This window comes from Callorhinus ursinus, unplaced genomic scaffold (genome assembly GCF_003265705.2).
Source record: "Callorhinus ursinus isolate GAN/ISIS: 27379988/994484 unplaced genomic scaffold, GSC_fseal_2.0 scaffold14, whole genome shotgun sequence".
Lineage (NCBI taxonomy): Eukaryota > Metazoa > Chordata > Mammalia > Carnivora > Otariidae > Callorhinus > Callorhinus ursinus.
In genome coordinates this window covers 32,878,933-32,894,711 of record NW_027397076.1, presented here as the reverse complement: position 1 = coordinate 32,894,711, position 15,779 = coordinate 32,878,933, and the positions used below count along the sequence as shown (strand labels likewise).

Sequence of the window (15,779 nt, the reverse complement as noted above, 5' to 3'; positions counted from 1 at the left end):
GTTGAATGAATGACTACATGAGTGAGTGATTATTGTCTGTGGTGTTTATTGATGATGCACAGACCAGATCTCCTTTCCTGTTTGATGTGCCTATCCCCCAGCTTTTCATTGCTTTGTTCCTAGTAGCTCACACCTAAAATCGTTTCCAAAGGACTATCTTTGGGCCACCAGAGCTGGCATCACCTAGATGCTCCAAGAACAAGAAGTCCTGGGGATTTTATGCCTTCCCCTTGGTATCCAGTATCCAATGGCTGAGACGCAAGAATATGGAGGTCTAGCTGTCATGCCTCAGTGCAGTGCAAACTTGCAAGTGCAGTTTATACTCTAGAGCTCCCTGTGGGATCAGGCTAAGGCCAGGACTTTGCCTGAAATTGCATGCAAGCTTGCTTGGCTTCTGTCTTGCTTGCCTTGCTCTCTTGTAGATTTCTCCTAAGAACACTTTCTTAGTGAATCACTTGCACGCTCACCCTTTCCTTAGGGTTTGCTTCTTGGGAACTTTATTTAAGATGGTGCATGTTTATAATCAGTTAATGTCAGGGTCAGGAATCATATCCACACTCTCTCTAAGAATGTTAAGTTCTGCTGTTGCAGTTGGTAGCTCCTGATAGTTTTTGGTTTTATATTACTGCCAACTAAAACTGTAAGTGACTGTGAACTAAATTTGATATTTGATTTGGTTGTTGGGTAAGAAGTAGCTTCACTATTTCAGTAAATAATTGTTATTGAATTTAGTAAAAAGCTATTGAACTACAGGTCTTTCTAACATCAAGTCAGAATGCATTTTTCTTAACTTTCTATTCTTTTTATTTATATACATCTCTGCTCTCTCTCCTTAAGCAAGGATAACAGAATTAATTGTATATTCAATTTTTATATGATTGAGTACAGCTTTCTTTTGTCTTCCTGTTGAATATAAATATCCATTTCCACATACTGAATAAACCATTTATTTTATTTGTTTAGTGCTTTGAAAAGAACACAAACTCCTTTATCTGTAAAATGGGTTTGGAAGTAATTTATTTTAGAACTAAAAAGGACTTTAGTCAACACCTTCATTTTATAAGTGAGAACATTTGAAGCCCAAAGAGGTTAAGTAATTTGTTTAATATCACCCAACTTGCTTAGTGGCAGAGCAGGACTAATGCCTAACTCCCAGGCTGCTGTGTTCTCCACTGCTCTACAGAATGCATATTTCTTATTCACAGAATTGATATGAGGATTAGGGGCCACATCTGTGAAAAATAGGTTTAGCCTTTGGAAAGAAAGATGCTGGATAGCTGTATGAAATCTTTATGAAAACTAATATCATTTTAACCTTTTCTGTACAGTTGTTAGTTTTGTTCAGTTTGTGTTATTTGCCTCAGGCTTCTTTTTGGCCAAGGACTAGATAATACACAATGCTTGACTTAAAAATCAATATTAAGTATCCAAATTGTGTTAGAAATATAAAATACTTCAGCTGGTTTTGAAGCTGGGAGCAGTTGCAGACGGCCTTCCAGAGTGGCAATCACTTATGTACATGAAAAGATTGCTCTTCCTACTTTGCATATTGGGAATAAGGACAGTTGGTTCCAAAGAAAAGAAGGAAGCATAAATTATATTTTGTTCAGCCTGGTAATACTTTCAAAGCTTGATGCAATGTATCTTTAACAAACCATGAATTTTCTCTCCTGCGGAGCCACCATATCCTGCCTACTTACAGCATAGTCAGGGAACCATTATACTAATCCACCGTGCCTTCATATCTCTAGCAAGCACATGTAAGTGATAACTTGAATATTTATTTTGATGCAAGGTGTATAAATCTTCTCTATGGCATCTTGTAAAGCGAGGAAATTGTGACTTGCTCAACTTGGTTACTTTAATTGTTCAAGTTTGGTTCTTTCAGCCACAGCGTGCTTTGATATGTGACTAAGAATACTGTTCAATTTTTGTAGTATTCACAGTGATTTGTGTAGATTCATATAGGCAGGGAAGATAAAATTTGAATACTAAAAGGCTAAAGTAACTTTTATATATATTTTTAATTAGGTACGATTATATGCAAGACCCGATGCTATCAGAAGAGGATCTGGGGACTATGCTCTCCATATAACAAAGAGATTAATAGAATTTTATGAAGACTACTTTAAAGTGCCCTATTCCTTGCCAAAACTAGGTAAGTATTTTCTTGGTTATTTTAATGGAAGGGATACTTGAAGGTAGAAATTTGACTTCATGCATTTATTTGAGACATGAAAATTCCAAGAATTATATTTTTAGAGAAGATGAGCATGAAAAATAATTTCTTCTGAAGAGGTAAAATAAAACTTAATGTTTCTTAAGTCTTGCCAAGAATTCCTCGTAGGAATTAAGAAACGCATTATGTAAGTTTAGGTTTCCAAAAGATAACTCAAGTAGCTATAATCATTGAATATGTGCTGTGGAGGGGTGCTTGCCAACATCTCATTTAATCCTCGGAAGTACTAGCTGGGTAGGTACTGTTAGAACATTTTCCACTCAAGGGACTTGACCTCCAGGGAATCTGTCCTTCATTCAGACAGCTAGTAAGTGGTGGAGCTGGGATTTCAAACTAAGTCTTTTTTTTTTTTTTAAGATTTTATTTATTTATTTGTCAGAGAGAGAAAGAGCACAAGCAGGGAGAGCAGCAGGCAGAGGGAGAAGCAGGCTCCCTGCTTAGCAGGGAGCCTGATGTGGGACTCGATCCCAGGACCCTGGGATCATGACCTGAGCCGAAGGCAGCCGCTTAACGACTGAGCCACCCAGGCGTCCCTCAAGCTAAGTCTTGATGACTCCCAGAACTCTTCCATGTTTTACACTGAGAAGACGCTCATTGATTATTTTCTCTGTCCTAATTCTCAGATCTTGGACCACAGTGTGTTAGTTATCCCTCACATTATTTTTGTCCGGTCATATTTCAGTACCGTTGTAGCAAGTAGAATAAAAACAAAGGAGAAGGGAAATTGTATAAGGGAAATTATGTTCACCATGAATACTCTGATGTTTCTTCCTTTTACAAAGACAATATGTTCAATAGTTGCTTGTTAAATGAATAAATGAATTTTATGATCCTAATTTGAGTGAAGCTCCCGCTTTTGCAGGGGAGTGAACTATGACTTTCCAGGAAGTTAGAGAGGGTACATGTACCCATTAGAAATGCTGAAGTCATTTTTCCTTCTCGGAAAACCTGTTTTGAAATATTACATCACAGCAGTCTTTTGTTCCTCACCCACCATCTTTTTTCCTTCCCAAGAACATTTTTGATCAGCATCCACATAAAAGTGATTGTTCATTGGCAAGAATAAAGTGCTTACCTGATCAAAAGTGTTGGTATTTGAACCACAGGTTCCTCTCTCTGGAGAACTGGGCCTATTTTATTAAAGTAACCTGCTGTGTAGCTTTATTGGTCTTACAACGAGTAGTTTAGAAAGTAGGTAGAATAGTTGATGTTGTTACCAAAATGGGTGTGGCATACAATTTTAAGGAATGATATTACAAAATTCTGAGGTCTTCTTGAAGTATGTGCTCTTAGAATCCATATGATTTGATTTCAAATTTCTAAACAAAATTGTATTTCAGATAGGATCTATATTTAGTTTAGTTTTGTTCTGGCTTCTTTCCCTCTTTCTCTTTTTCCCCTCTGTATCAACTTCCGTATTACACTGAAATCTCCCTGGTAGGCACCCAAGGCAGGAAGGACTGTCTGACCTCATTTGCATGGGAGGTGACAATGTTCTCTACTCCAGGTAAAATCAGCTGGGAACTTCCCAGCTTGACCCTAATGTAAAATTCACAAGTGCTTATGTTGCAAGTTCAGCAAGAGAAATAAAATGTGAATCTTTGTCCCCTTCAGACCAGTAATTAGTAGAGGAACTCAATTTATAACTTCAGGGGGTTCCATGTAACTGTCAACTTGCAGCAGGAAGCATTTCTGTTCCTCTCTTTCACTCACAATTGAACCATGCAGGCTTTCATCTGGTAGAAAAGAGCTCTGTTCACTGTTACTATGTTAAATTGTTAAGCTCCTTATGGTGTATATAATTGAATGATTTGACTAACCCCAGCACACTCCTTTGTATGTATCTAGGGGAGTTACCACAGCCCATGGCACTTTATAAAATTTCTTTTAAAGTTCTACTTATTTTATGTATCTATAGGTATTTAGATCTATATATTAATGGATTTATGAGTATGTTTTCTAAATACTCCTTACATAAAATTCCTAAGCACAGAAGCATTTTGACAAATCCTTGGTTTTCATTGTATATGGTGATGAAATAAGTTCTATGGAAACCAACTCAGTCTTTCTTAATGGTGCTTGTAGATGTATCCTAGATGTCAGCTGCATCTGCCTTGAACCCTTCAGATCTACCTAGGATGGTTTCCAAGGCCTATTCTACCCTCTCTCCTTCTGCCCTTCTATCTTTCCTTCCTTCCCTCCCTCCTTTCTTCCTTCCCTCGTTTATCTAATAACCACTATTGAGTGCCCCCCGTGGGTACTTTTCTATGTGATGGGGATACAGCAGTGAATAAAAAAGGCAAAAATCCCTTTCCTTCTGGGGCTTATGTTCTGTTAAGTAGAGACAGGCATTTAAGCAATTATTAACACATGTAGTATATCAAATGGACACAAGTGCCCTTACAAATAAAGCTAGAATGGAGGTGTAAGTCGTGTGGGGGGCAGGTGAGGCATGGGAAGGGAGCTGAAATTTTAAAATGAGTGAATACAGAAGGATTCATTGGGAAGCCAACTTTTGAGCAAAGAACTAAGGGAGTGAAGGAGCAAGCCAAATGGATATTATGGGACAAGGATATGGGCATATAGGCAGAGGGAACAAAGTGCCAGACTTGGAGATGGGAGCTTGTTGCTCTATTTGAGGAACACACAAAGGCAAGTAGGCAAGTATGACTAGAACAGAGTGAGTAAGTGGGTGAGAAGGGAGATGAGGTCAAGGAAGGAGGAATGGGTGGGTAACTGATCATGTAGAGCCAGTAGGCCATGGTGAGGACTCTGGCTTTTTCTTTTTTCTTTTCTTTCTTTTTTCTTCTGGGTGAGATGGAAATCTGTTGGTCAGTTTTGAATACAGCCTTCCCAACAATACTAGCTCCCAATGTCAGTAGTGCTGAGGTTGAGAGACCCTGATGAGGGGAAAGGGCAGAACATGAAAAACAGATAAGAGACTCCAGCAAAATTCAGGCAAAATATGATGGTTGCTTAGATTAAGATGTTAACAGTGAGGTAGTTGGAAGTGGTCCAATTCTTGATATATATTGAAAACAGAGACAAAAATATTTGCTGATGAGCAGAATGTGGGATGTGAGAGAGAGGGACCAAGGATAACTCCAAGGATTTTTGTTTTTTGTTTTTGTTTTTTTTGTTTTTTGCTTTTTTTGGCTTGAGAATGAGAAGGATGGAAGTGTCTTTTACTGAGACAGAATGATTGTGGAAGGAGACGATTTTTGAGACTGATGTGTCTGTTAAACATTTAAGTGGCACCTTGATGTCTGAAAGGAACTCAAATAGACAGTTGAATTTATAGATAGGGAGTTTGGGTGAGTAATCTGGCTAGAGATATTCATTTGCCAGCATATGATGATACAGATGGGCTCTCCAGGGCTATGAGAGCAGATAGAAAAGAGAATAGGAACAAGGAGGGACTGATCCAGTGTTTAGAGGTTAAGGACATTAAGAGCCAGTAAAGGCTACGGAGAGGGAGCACCTGGTTGAGACACTAAGAAAACAGGTGTCTACAGTATTTCTGGGCGTCTAGTGATAGATGAACAGATGGTAAATTGTGGAAAGTCAAGTTGGATGGAGACTGAGAATTGACCATTCACTGGTCCTAGCCGTGTGAATGTCATAGTGACCTTGACAAGAGCAGTTTCAGGGCAAAGGTCTGATGAGTGTGTTCAGGAACAAATGGAGGTGAGGCTGGGAGGGGAAACTGACTAGAATCAGTGAGTTTAGACCGTAGATTGGCACTTCTGAAAATTCCCCATGGAGACTATTCCTCTGGGAATAGAGGGGAAGGGAGAAATACTTGTATTCATTCTATCTAGTACTGCTCACTTCTGGTGAGAGCTGTTTCTTTGAACTGGTAGCTTGCAGATCTGTTCCTGTCCCAAACCATGTCAAGGGAGACATGGAACTTGCCTTTCTTTGATTTGCATTAGAAAACCAAAAATCAGAACAAGTAAGAAAACTCTCCGTCCATTAACCTGATACTACTGAAGCTTGGGAGGTGCATGTGTGAATGCCAGGGTGTCACATTGCAGAAACCAAAATGAAACCAAACAAACTCATAAAATATTGGATCTTCCTTTCCTTAAAAGTCACTTTGCTGTTCTGTCATAAATTCTGCAATAGCTTCTCTCTCACCAACTTCTTTTTCATTTCCAATGCTGAATTGTTTAACTTCCTCTACTGTGGCATCATCTCATGCTAGCTCATCTCTAAGGATTTGAGTTTCCACTCCAAGTAGTTTATCAAAATGGTTCCCTAAGAGGAATTCTGATGCTTGCTGTTAGGACAGTAATTTATTCTCCTTGTTGCACAAAGATATTCCTTTAACATTTTAAGCCAAAATAAGCAGCCAGTGTACACTGTATGAGGATTTGTTTTTAAAATCTCTAAATTAGGTAATTAAAACTTATTTGTATGAGGTTTGTAGAGATTTCCTCTTTATTGGTGTTAGGTTATAATGAGAGGTATAGAGTCTAGAGGAGACAATACAGGAAGGCTTTCTGTAACTGTGTGCCCTAATTTCCCAAGAACTTTCAGAGGCATGGAGGTTTACTTTAAGACAAGATTATTGTAGAAATATAAAGAATTAAGTTATCTTTCCTCTTATCTCAAAAACATTGACCACAGCTACAAAAACGAATGGATTTGTATTTACAAAATATGGGCCACTCTTAAAGACTTTGTACATTCTAACCCATTTACTCTTTTTTTCACAGCCTTTTGAAGTAGTACCTGTTATTTTCTCATTTCCTGGGTGAGGGAATTTAGGCACTAAGTGACTACGTAATGTACTCAGTTCACACAGCAGGAATTAGTGGATTTGTAATTTAAGCCTAGGCTGTCTGGCTCCAGAGCCTTGAGATTCTGCTGAAACAGATCCCAGAAATGTTGACAATTCAGAGAATTAAATATGGATCACCTTAATGAACTAGATAATCTGATTGCTAGAGGACTAATGTAATAGCTATGTTTGCTAATTTCATGTTGATGTTAAAAGTAATATATGGTCCTTGTAGAAAATTTGGAGACACATTAAAAATTAAAGAAGCACATGTTTTATAACTCACCATGTCATCAACTAGTAGAAGATATATTTGAACATTTTATTTTATTCTTTTAATTCCTGTATAATTAACATACAGTGTTATATTAGTTTCTGGTATATAATATAGTGATTCAACACTTCCATACATCACCCAGTGCTCATCATGACAAATGCACTCTTAATCCCCATCCTTTATTTTACCCATCCTCTACTCTATATTTGAATATTTTAAATGTTTTCTTTATCATAGCTGCTTTATAAGTTAATTAGGTGGCAGATAAAGTGACTCAGATTTGTATTAGAGTATTTTGTTATTCATCCTATTTATATTTCAATTAATTATGGCAGATAGTTTTTAGTTTCCTTTTGCTGCTCTTTCGTAATTTGTAAATCAATAAGTTTTGTAAAGGAGTTTGGTTGATTGCTTCTTTTCAGTACAGTGTGCTTTTATGAAGAATTCATTACCTACTTGGCACAGTGCTGTGATTGTAGAAAGAGCCACAGGTATTTTGTAACAAGAATTTCTGGCCTCAAGGAGATTGTGGTTTTGTTGAGGAGAGAATACAGTGTTTACTAAAATTAATGGATTAGAGACTCATACAATAGGGAATATAATCAAACACTGAAATTTTGTAGAGCAAAAATATAGTACCATGTTAAGTTAAGAATGTGGGATCATTGCACAATGCTATAGGCATGAAATGCACATAAAAACAAGCTTTATCTTTACTTGAGTCCTGAAAAAAGAAATACATTTAATCAGAGGAGGCAGAAGTCATTTTGAAATTTGTGTGCTAGGGAAAGCCCATGGAGATACGTTGGGCTTTATGTATCATGTTGATAGAGTCTATTTATTTTTCTATAATAGGATAAGTTATGGGGTAACTTATGGGATAAAAGGCCCTATTGAAGTTCATGAATAGGAGAGCCTAGCTTGAATGATTACGTTTTAAGCTGTCACTGGATACATTCATTTTTTTTATTGTAGTGGTGGTGATGATGATGATGATGACGGTGATGATAATGGGCTATATGCAAATAGTAAAGCTTTGGAGATTTTTCCTTCATAAAATATTTGTATTGACTGCTAAGTATTTCACTCTCTGTGGTTATATATCTTTTTCTTTATTTTTAAAATTATTTTAAAGATTTTATTTATTTATCTGTGGGAGAGTGAGAGAGAGAGAGCCAGAGAGAGAGAGATCATTACCTCAGCCAAAATCAAGAGTTGGACGCTTAGGGTGGCTCAGTCGTTAAGCATCTGCCTTCAGCTCAGATCATGATCCCAGGGTCCTGGGATCCAGCCCTGTGTCAGGCTCCCCACCCAGCAGGGAATCTGCTTCTCCCTCTCCCACTCCCCCTGCTTGTGTTCCCTCTGTCTCTCTTTCTCTGTCAAATAAATAAATAAAATCTTAAAAAAAAGAAAGAGTTGGACGTTTAACCGACTGAGTCACCCAGGCGCCCCATATCTTTTTTCTTTAAGCAATGGATATATTTGTTGTTTCTAATTTGAAATGATAATTATATAATCCTATTTCCGTCTTAGTTTTACATGTTACACCTCAGTTATTATTTGAGACTTCATTCTTTTTTTAAATTATGACTTTTTTTTTACCTTGCTTTTGTTTAGGTAAATATTGAATACTATGTATATATTTATTGACCCAAGTAATACTGCTTTTAAAAATAAAATCTCTAGAGTTTCTTTATATAGGCTGGTCTAATTATTTATAATGTCAGTTTACTCCCAAGATGCTTTTTTCAACCAGAATTCCTAAAAATATTTGGAATTATACTGGATCTGTTTAATTCTATAGTTTTTTTAGTGGAAACTAATGGAAGGCTCTCCCTGTGGATTAACATTCTAGTACATTGTTAAGCGAACAGATGAGGCAGTACTTTGCCTTCTGGGTTACCAGGTACTGTAGAGAAAAGAGTTTCCTTAAGTGACTACCCTTTTCTCCCCTCTTTAGAATCAAATAAATATAGTCTCTCCCTATTTTATGAAGGTAATTCATTTCTGAAAAACCCTTCATATGGTGATTTTCTCATAAACCAAAAGAGCAGTTATTGTTTCTCTCAATGGAAAATATTTTTTATATATTCCTAACCCCCCACTCTAACAACCATTTGTAGTAAAACAACACCAAATCCTATTAAAATAGACAGTTACTTCAATATATTACTGTGTTATTTTAACACAGTTTAACAAAGCATTTTCCCCTTTCATTAATTATTCCGTAATATGGCCACTTAACTGTTCTTGTTAGGCTATTTTGCAGCTATTACATGCTATACGCTTCCTAGACTATACTAACTTCCTCGACTATACTAACAAACAAAACATACATATGATATTCAGTGTTTATGATATTTAATCATTAATGCAAAAAAAGAGAAACAAACAGAACAGTAAAGAAGAAAGAAATCAATGAAACATTGCATTTTAGTGGGAATGATGCCTGAGATTATTACTGCTGTAAACTAGCAAACCACAGGTATACTGAGTGGAGAATTTAATGCAACAAAAACCAACTACAGGACTGAATTAACTAGTTAATTCAGCAAGCATTTATTGAGTAGTTAGTATGTACATTGTACTCAGGAATGATAATAAATTGCCTCTTCCACTAGGAACTTAAGATCGAGTTGAAGAGATGTTTTTTATTATTTTGCTAGTTAACCAGTATTGTTCCATGTTCAATTTACTTACTACCCTCCTTCCTCCTTTTCCAGTTTTAAGAATGTCCAAGCTTCACAGCTTTGGATTTACTCCTAAGTATATTTTCAATGAATTTAATCAGGGTTTGAGAAAGATTGCTTATCTCAAAAATAAATGCAATTTTAGAAAGTGCTTAATTTAATCAGGGCATATTTATAAAGAGTCCTCCAAGGCACTGTTGCACATTTTCCAGTGGAGATAGTTGGCCCTTACAACCTGGCCATTAAGTTAGGAAATAACTCCTTCCAGTGTTTTTATATGTAGTCATTGCCTAGGCCTTGTGCCATATACTCTGTATTCTTTCCTATTACTGTAGGTCAAATAGTGTTGCTCCAGTTTTGGACACCTCCTCCTTTGTGCACTTGATCCCGTCCTTTCTCACCTGCTCAAGGATATCATTTCAGCAGTTTTCCCTTCTCACTCCTGAATCCTGAATCTTCAATTTTCTCTATTGGATCTTTCCTCATCAGCATTAAAAATATGGTGTTGTTTCTCTCATCTTAACCACACACGTGCACACTCACTCCAGCTACGGCACCATTCTTTCTTTCCTTTTACAGCTGAACTGTTTGGAAGTGTTGTCTTTTGGCACTGATGCCAATTTCTCTCTTTCCTTTGTCTCTTGAATGCCCTCTACATCAGCCTTTTGCCCCAACACTGTACTAAAACTGTTCTTGTCAAATTCAGTTGTGCCTCCACATTGCTAAATCCCATGGTCAATTCTCAGTTCTCCTCTTGAGCAGTCAGCAGCATCTGACAGTTGTTCTCTCCAACCCCTTGAAACGCATTTTTCTCTTGTCTTTCTGGAAAACACATTTTCCCGTTTTTTTTTTTTTTTTTTTTCTCACCAACTCACTGGCCATTCTTTCCAAGTCTGTTTTCCCCTCTCTTCCCCTCTCCAGCTAATTCATATTGGAGCATGTTGGGGCTCAGGTTTTGGACCTTTTCTCTTTGCTGTCTGCGTTGCTGGTGACCTCATCCAGCCTCATGGCTTTAAATACCACATGTTGATGCTGATGAGTTCCAGATATACAGATCCAGCCTGGTTCTCTTCTCCACTCCAAACTTCTTCATTCTGCTGGCTATCTGACATCTACATTTGGATGCCTAATGAATATCTCAACTTAATATGTTCAAATTGGAGCTCCATATCTTACACCACTATCTTCCTTCTTTCGTAGTCTTTCCCATTTTAGGAAAGGGCAACTTTATTCCTTCAAAAGTTGTTTTGGTAAAAAAGATTGGAACTATGATCTTTTTGTCTCATATTATACATCCAAATCATCAACAAATATTTTTGGTTTCATATTCTATGTATATCCAGAATCTGACCACTTGTCACCATTTCCATGATTACTACTCTCATTCCAGCCTCCATGTTTTCTTGCCTGGGTCAAGAGTCCAACCGAAATGAAAGGTGGTGTGAGAACGTGAGATTTTTGAATTTACTGAGTTCTCATGAAGGATATTGGACTTGTCTGAAGATGTTGCTCTCCTGCTCAAACATTCCAATGGCTTTCCATTAGTAGTAGAATAGAATCCAGAACTCTTCCATTGTCCTGCAAGACCCCTGAGGATCTGGCCCCTTGCTGCTACTCTGACCTCATCTTCTACTTCTCTCCTACTCATTCTCTGTGTTTCAGCTACAGTGCCTTTCTTGCTGTTTCTCCATCATACCAAGCATGTGCCAATCTTGGGTCTTTGCACTTGTTCCTCCCTAAACCTAGAACATTTTTTCTTCAGATACATGCGTAGCTGAAATACCGCCTTTACCAGTGAGGTCTTCTGTGACCCTTCTATTTAAAATGCAACCTTACTGATTATTTCTTATCTCTTTTCCCTGATTCGCTTTTCTCTATAGCACTTTTTATTGTCTCCCTTAGCATATATTTATGTTTTATTTGTTATCTGTTTCCAAGTACCCACGACCCCCACCGCAAGTGTGAGCTCTAGGCTCTTGCTCAGAGCCCCCGCAGCCAAAGGTTGAGGCCAGGAGATGGAAGGAAGGGCGTCGGCAGCTGGGGCCGGCGAGCCCCGGGCCTGTGGCTCGGTCTCCGGCCTACGGCTCGGTCTCCGGCCTACGGGGCAGGAAGGACAATTTTGGTGAGAAAATGTCTGGCAACAATGACTGGTTTCAGAGTTCCCGGGTCCCTAGCTTTGCTCAAATGCTGAAAAAGAACTTGCCAGTTCAGCCATCAACCCAGACAGTAACTACACCCACAGGATATTCTTCAGAAAGTTAGTCTGTCGAATATGGCTTCCAAGGTGACGCAGGTGACGGGTAATTTTCCAGAACCATTGCTTTCCAGAGGTCTTTCATCTGTTTCAAACCCTGTCCTTCCTCCAAAAAAAATACTTAAGGAATTCATAATGAAATACAAACGTGGAGAGATAAATCCTGTGTCAGCTTTGCACCAGTTTGCACAAATGCAGCGGCTTCACCTTGACCTTAAGGAAACCGTAACAACAGGTAATGTTATGGGACCATATTTTGCTTTCTGTGCTGTGGTGGATGGTATTCAATATAAGACTGGACTGGGACAAAATAAAAAGGAGTCTAGATCCAATGCAGCGAAATTAGCTCTCGATGAGCTTCTACAATTGGATGAACCTGAACCAAGAATGTTAGAAACAGCAGGTCCTCCTCCTATCCCTGCAGAGCCCGTTGTTTCACCTGAACCAGTATATGTCTCAAAAGTACATTATGGTAGGAAAATCCTTTATGATGTTCTTTTTTAGAAGAATAACCCATTAAAAATTATAATTCAATATGTAATTAAAATATGCTTAGGTATGAAAAAAAAAAAACCAAGTGTGAGCTCTATGAGAGCAGACATTTTTGTCTGTTCACTGCTCCATTCTCTTGGCCTAGAACAATGCCTGGCCCAATGTCGGCACTTAATAAATTCTTGTTGAGTGAACAATCAATTGCGAATTTCTTCCTGTTTTAACCATCTTCACTACATTGGAGAGAAGACCAAGCTTTGGCTGCTTTGTGAATCAAATAAAATATGATTTTTTTTCAGTAACATAAACAAAGAAATAATGGGAATATACCTTATAACCTTCTAAGGAAATTCTTTTATTTTTATTTTTGTAAATGCAAGATCACATTGGTTGCCTCATGTAGAACAGACTGTTGGGGGAAGAGCGGGATGGGGGGCAAGGCCAAAGCCGAGAGAAGCCACGGCATTAATCTGAGAAATAATGTTGTATTGGACCAGAGTGGTGACAGCGGAGATGGTGAGAAGTGAGCAGATTTTGATATATTTTGAAAGGAGATTCAACAGGATTTACTACATTACAATAGGACTTCAAATGAAGGTTTGATGTCAGTTCCTCTCAACTAGAGTTTAGAAGATTATGACAAGCTTGAAAAACTATGAGCTTTCATTTTCTCCCCTGTGGCTTACTTTCCTACGTAGCTACAGTGAAAGGGAGCAATCTTTCTAGGCTTCCTTCTCTCTTTCTTGGTTATTTGAAAATTAACATAGCAAGATAAATAATTTGTATTTTTCTAGACAGAGCAGCTGTATTTAGAACAAAATAATGGCTGTAATAATCCTTTTCTGGGAGTGAGTTGCTTCCCTCACTGGCTTCACTGGTCAGTCTGGAGTTAATTATAGCCAAATAGCTATCCAAAGCCCTAGAGAAAGGGAGGAACATTTCATTAAAGTCTAGGCAAGGGATTACTGCTGACAGAAGCACTGACAATCAGGCGGTTTTAAAAGAAAGGTGACTGTTCCCATAAACTTGAGAGCTAAAATAGCTTATATTGAGATCAGAAGGTTTTCAGAATAGCTTCATTTCAAGAAACTGAGACTGAGGGATAGTTATGTAAATTAAGGTTAAGCATCCAAAAGTCAATTAAGGCAAGATGCTCTATAAGAGAGAAGTAGTCAAAATACATTTTTTTCTTTTCTTTGTTCCAGTGTATTTGTGACAATGTTCTTTATCTAATTCAGAACTTTTCAAATGTTTCCATTGTAAAGATATTCAGTGATTACTTGCTAATTGATTATCATTTGAAGGGTTAGGAACTTTTAAGTGGTAATCCTGATCAGGACATATTTACCTTTGGCATTAAGGTCTTTTGATCTTATCAGATAATGGAGGGTAATAAAAATCCTTGCTGTAAACCAAGGAATATCTACTTAGAATTTCATAGGATGGAAAGCAGATGTGCTGTTGTAAGCTGAGGAGGGTGTACTTTGTTTACTCTGTTGTCTAATGTAAGAGAAGGGTCCTCATCAAATCCATCAAACCATATAAAATTCAACTTGGATGGATATTGACAGATTTTTACAAGAAAATAGAACCTTTGAAAAAAATTCTAGTTAATATACAGATGATGTTATTATTTTGAGATTGAATTATTGTTACAAAATCAGCTATTTTTTCAAGTTAAAAATTGTGACTCTATTCACTATGACATTGGGGGATCCAGGACTGGGATGGAAACTTTTGGAGATTTCAGATGGAAAATGTGCTACTGTCCACCTTTTAGCATTAAAATCTTTCATTACTGTCTGTGAGAATTTTGATGCAGCTGCTTATGGACTTTGAAATGTAAAACAGACTTAAGTGTAAAACAAACCTTAGCCTGTAAGGGAGGTTGCAATATACAAACAGAGCGAATCCAATATGGTAGTTGTAAATGAAACCTTTAGGGCATTTCTGAAACTTTTTAAAGGGTAATTTTAAAAGAGAGGGTGAGTCCCATATGCCATTTTTTCAGTTGGAGGAATTTTAATGGTTTGTAACTTAGATTTATTCTTTATTGGCTTTATTTTTTTTTCTTTATGGATTCTGTCTTTGTATGGGAAATAACTCATGAATGACCTAGAGTGTGTCTTCAGCGGTATAGAATAATATGTTTTTAAGCTTTTAAATTGTTTAGCATTTCTTTTTATTTTACAGACTGAAAAATATTCACTAAGCTGTAAAATAATTGGTAGGTTGATAATGTTTAGGATCATTTAGCTTCTTAAGTACATTGATGCCTGTCAATTTTTATTAATATTAGTAAAGTCAGCTGGTACACAGTGTGAAACTTGATGGGCTAAATCTCTCTAGTGGACAAAACCAACATTTCATGTCTGTATCAGAAATTTGGGTATACTCCAAATCATAATTTCTTAAACCTATCAGTATGAACTGAATTGTATCTCTTTCAAATTCATATGTTGAAGCTCTAACACTTAATGTGACGATCCTTGGAGATTGAGGTAATTAAGAGGTAATTTGGAGGTCATAAAAATAGTCCTAATCTGATAGAATTAGGACTTTATAAGAAAGGGAAAGGAGAGATCTCTCTGTCTCTATTTTTCATGTGAGATCATGATGGCTGTCTATAATCTAGAAAGAGAGCTTCCACCAGAAGAACCTAACCAGACTGGCAACATGACTTTGGATTTCTAGCTTCCAGAACTATGATAAAATTAATTTCTGTCGTTAAAACCACCCAGTCTGTGGTATTTTGTTGTGGCAGCACAAGCTGACTAATAATCCTACATGTAATTTTCAGTACTGTTTGCTTAGGTTTGTGGTAGGATGCCAATGAAGACATGGCTAAAATAAAGATCCTAGCACCCATTTGAATTATTCAGGCCTTCCAATAACAATTCTATTTTGCCTGAATTACTTTGATCATTTAAGAAGAAATTATTGATTTACTTTCTTAAATATCTGTTACTTTGCCTCACCCTGCCCTCTCATCTGTACTGAAAAAATACCTGTGATTAGAAAGAATTTTAATCTTTTAAAGA

General features: G+C 37.2%; 1 protein-coding gene across 2 annotated transcripts in view; it reads left to right on the top strand.

Annotated features, from left to right (window-relative positions):
- The window catches only part of TRHDE (thyrotropin releasing hormone degrading enzyme), a 364,016-nt gene that overhangs the window by 102,903 nt on the left and 245,334 nt on the right, over positions 1–15,779 (top strand). For both annotated transcript variants that reach the window (XM_073900656.1, XM_025883069.2), the window contains exon 3: positions 2,032–2,158. In XM_073900656.1, the coding sequence (XP_073756757.1) occupies positions 2,032–2,158 (127 nt within the window). The remainder of the gene's footprint in view (positions 1–2,031; positions 2,159–15,779) is intronic.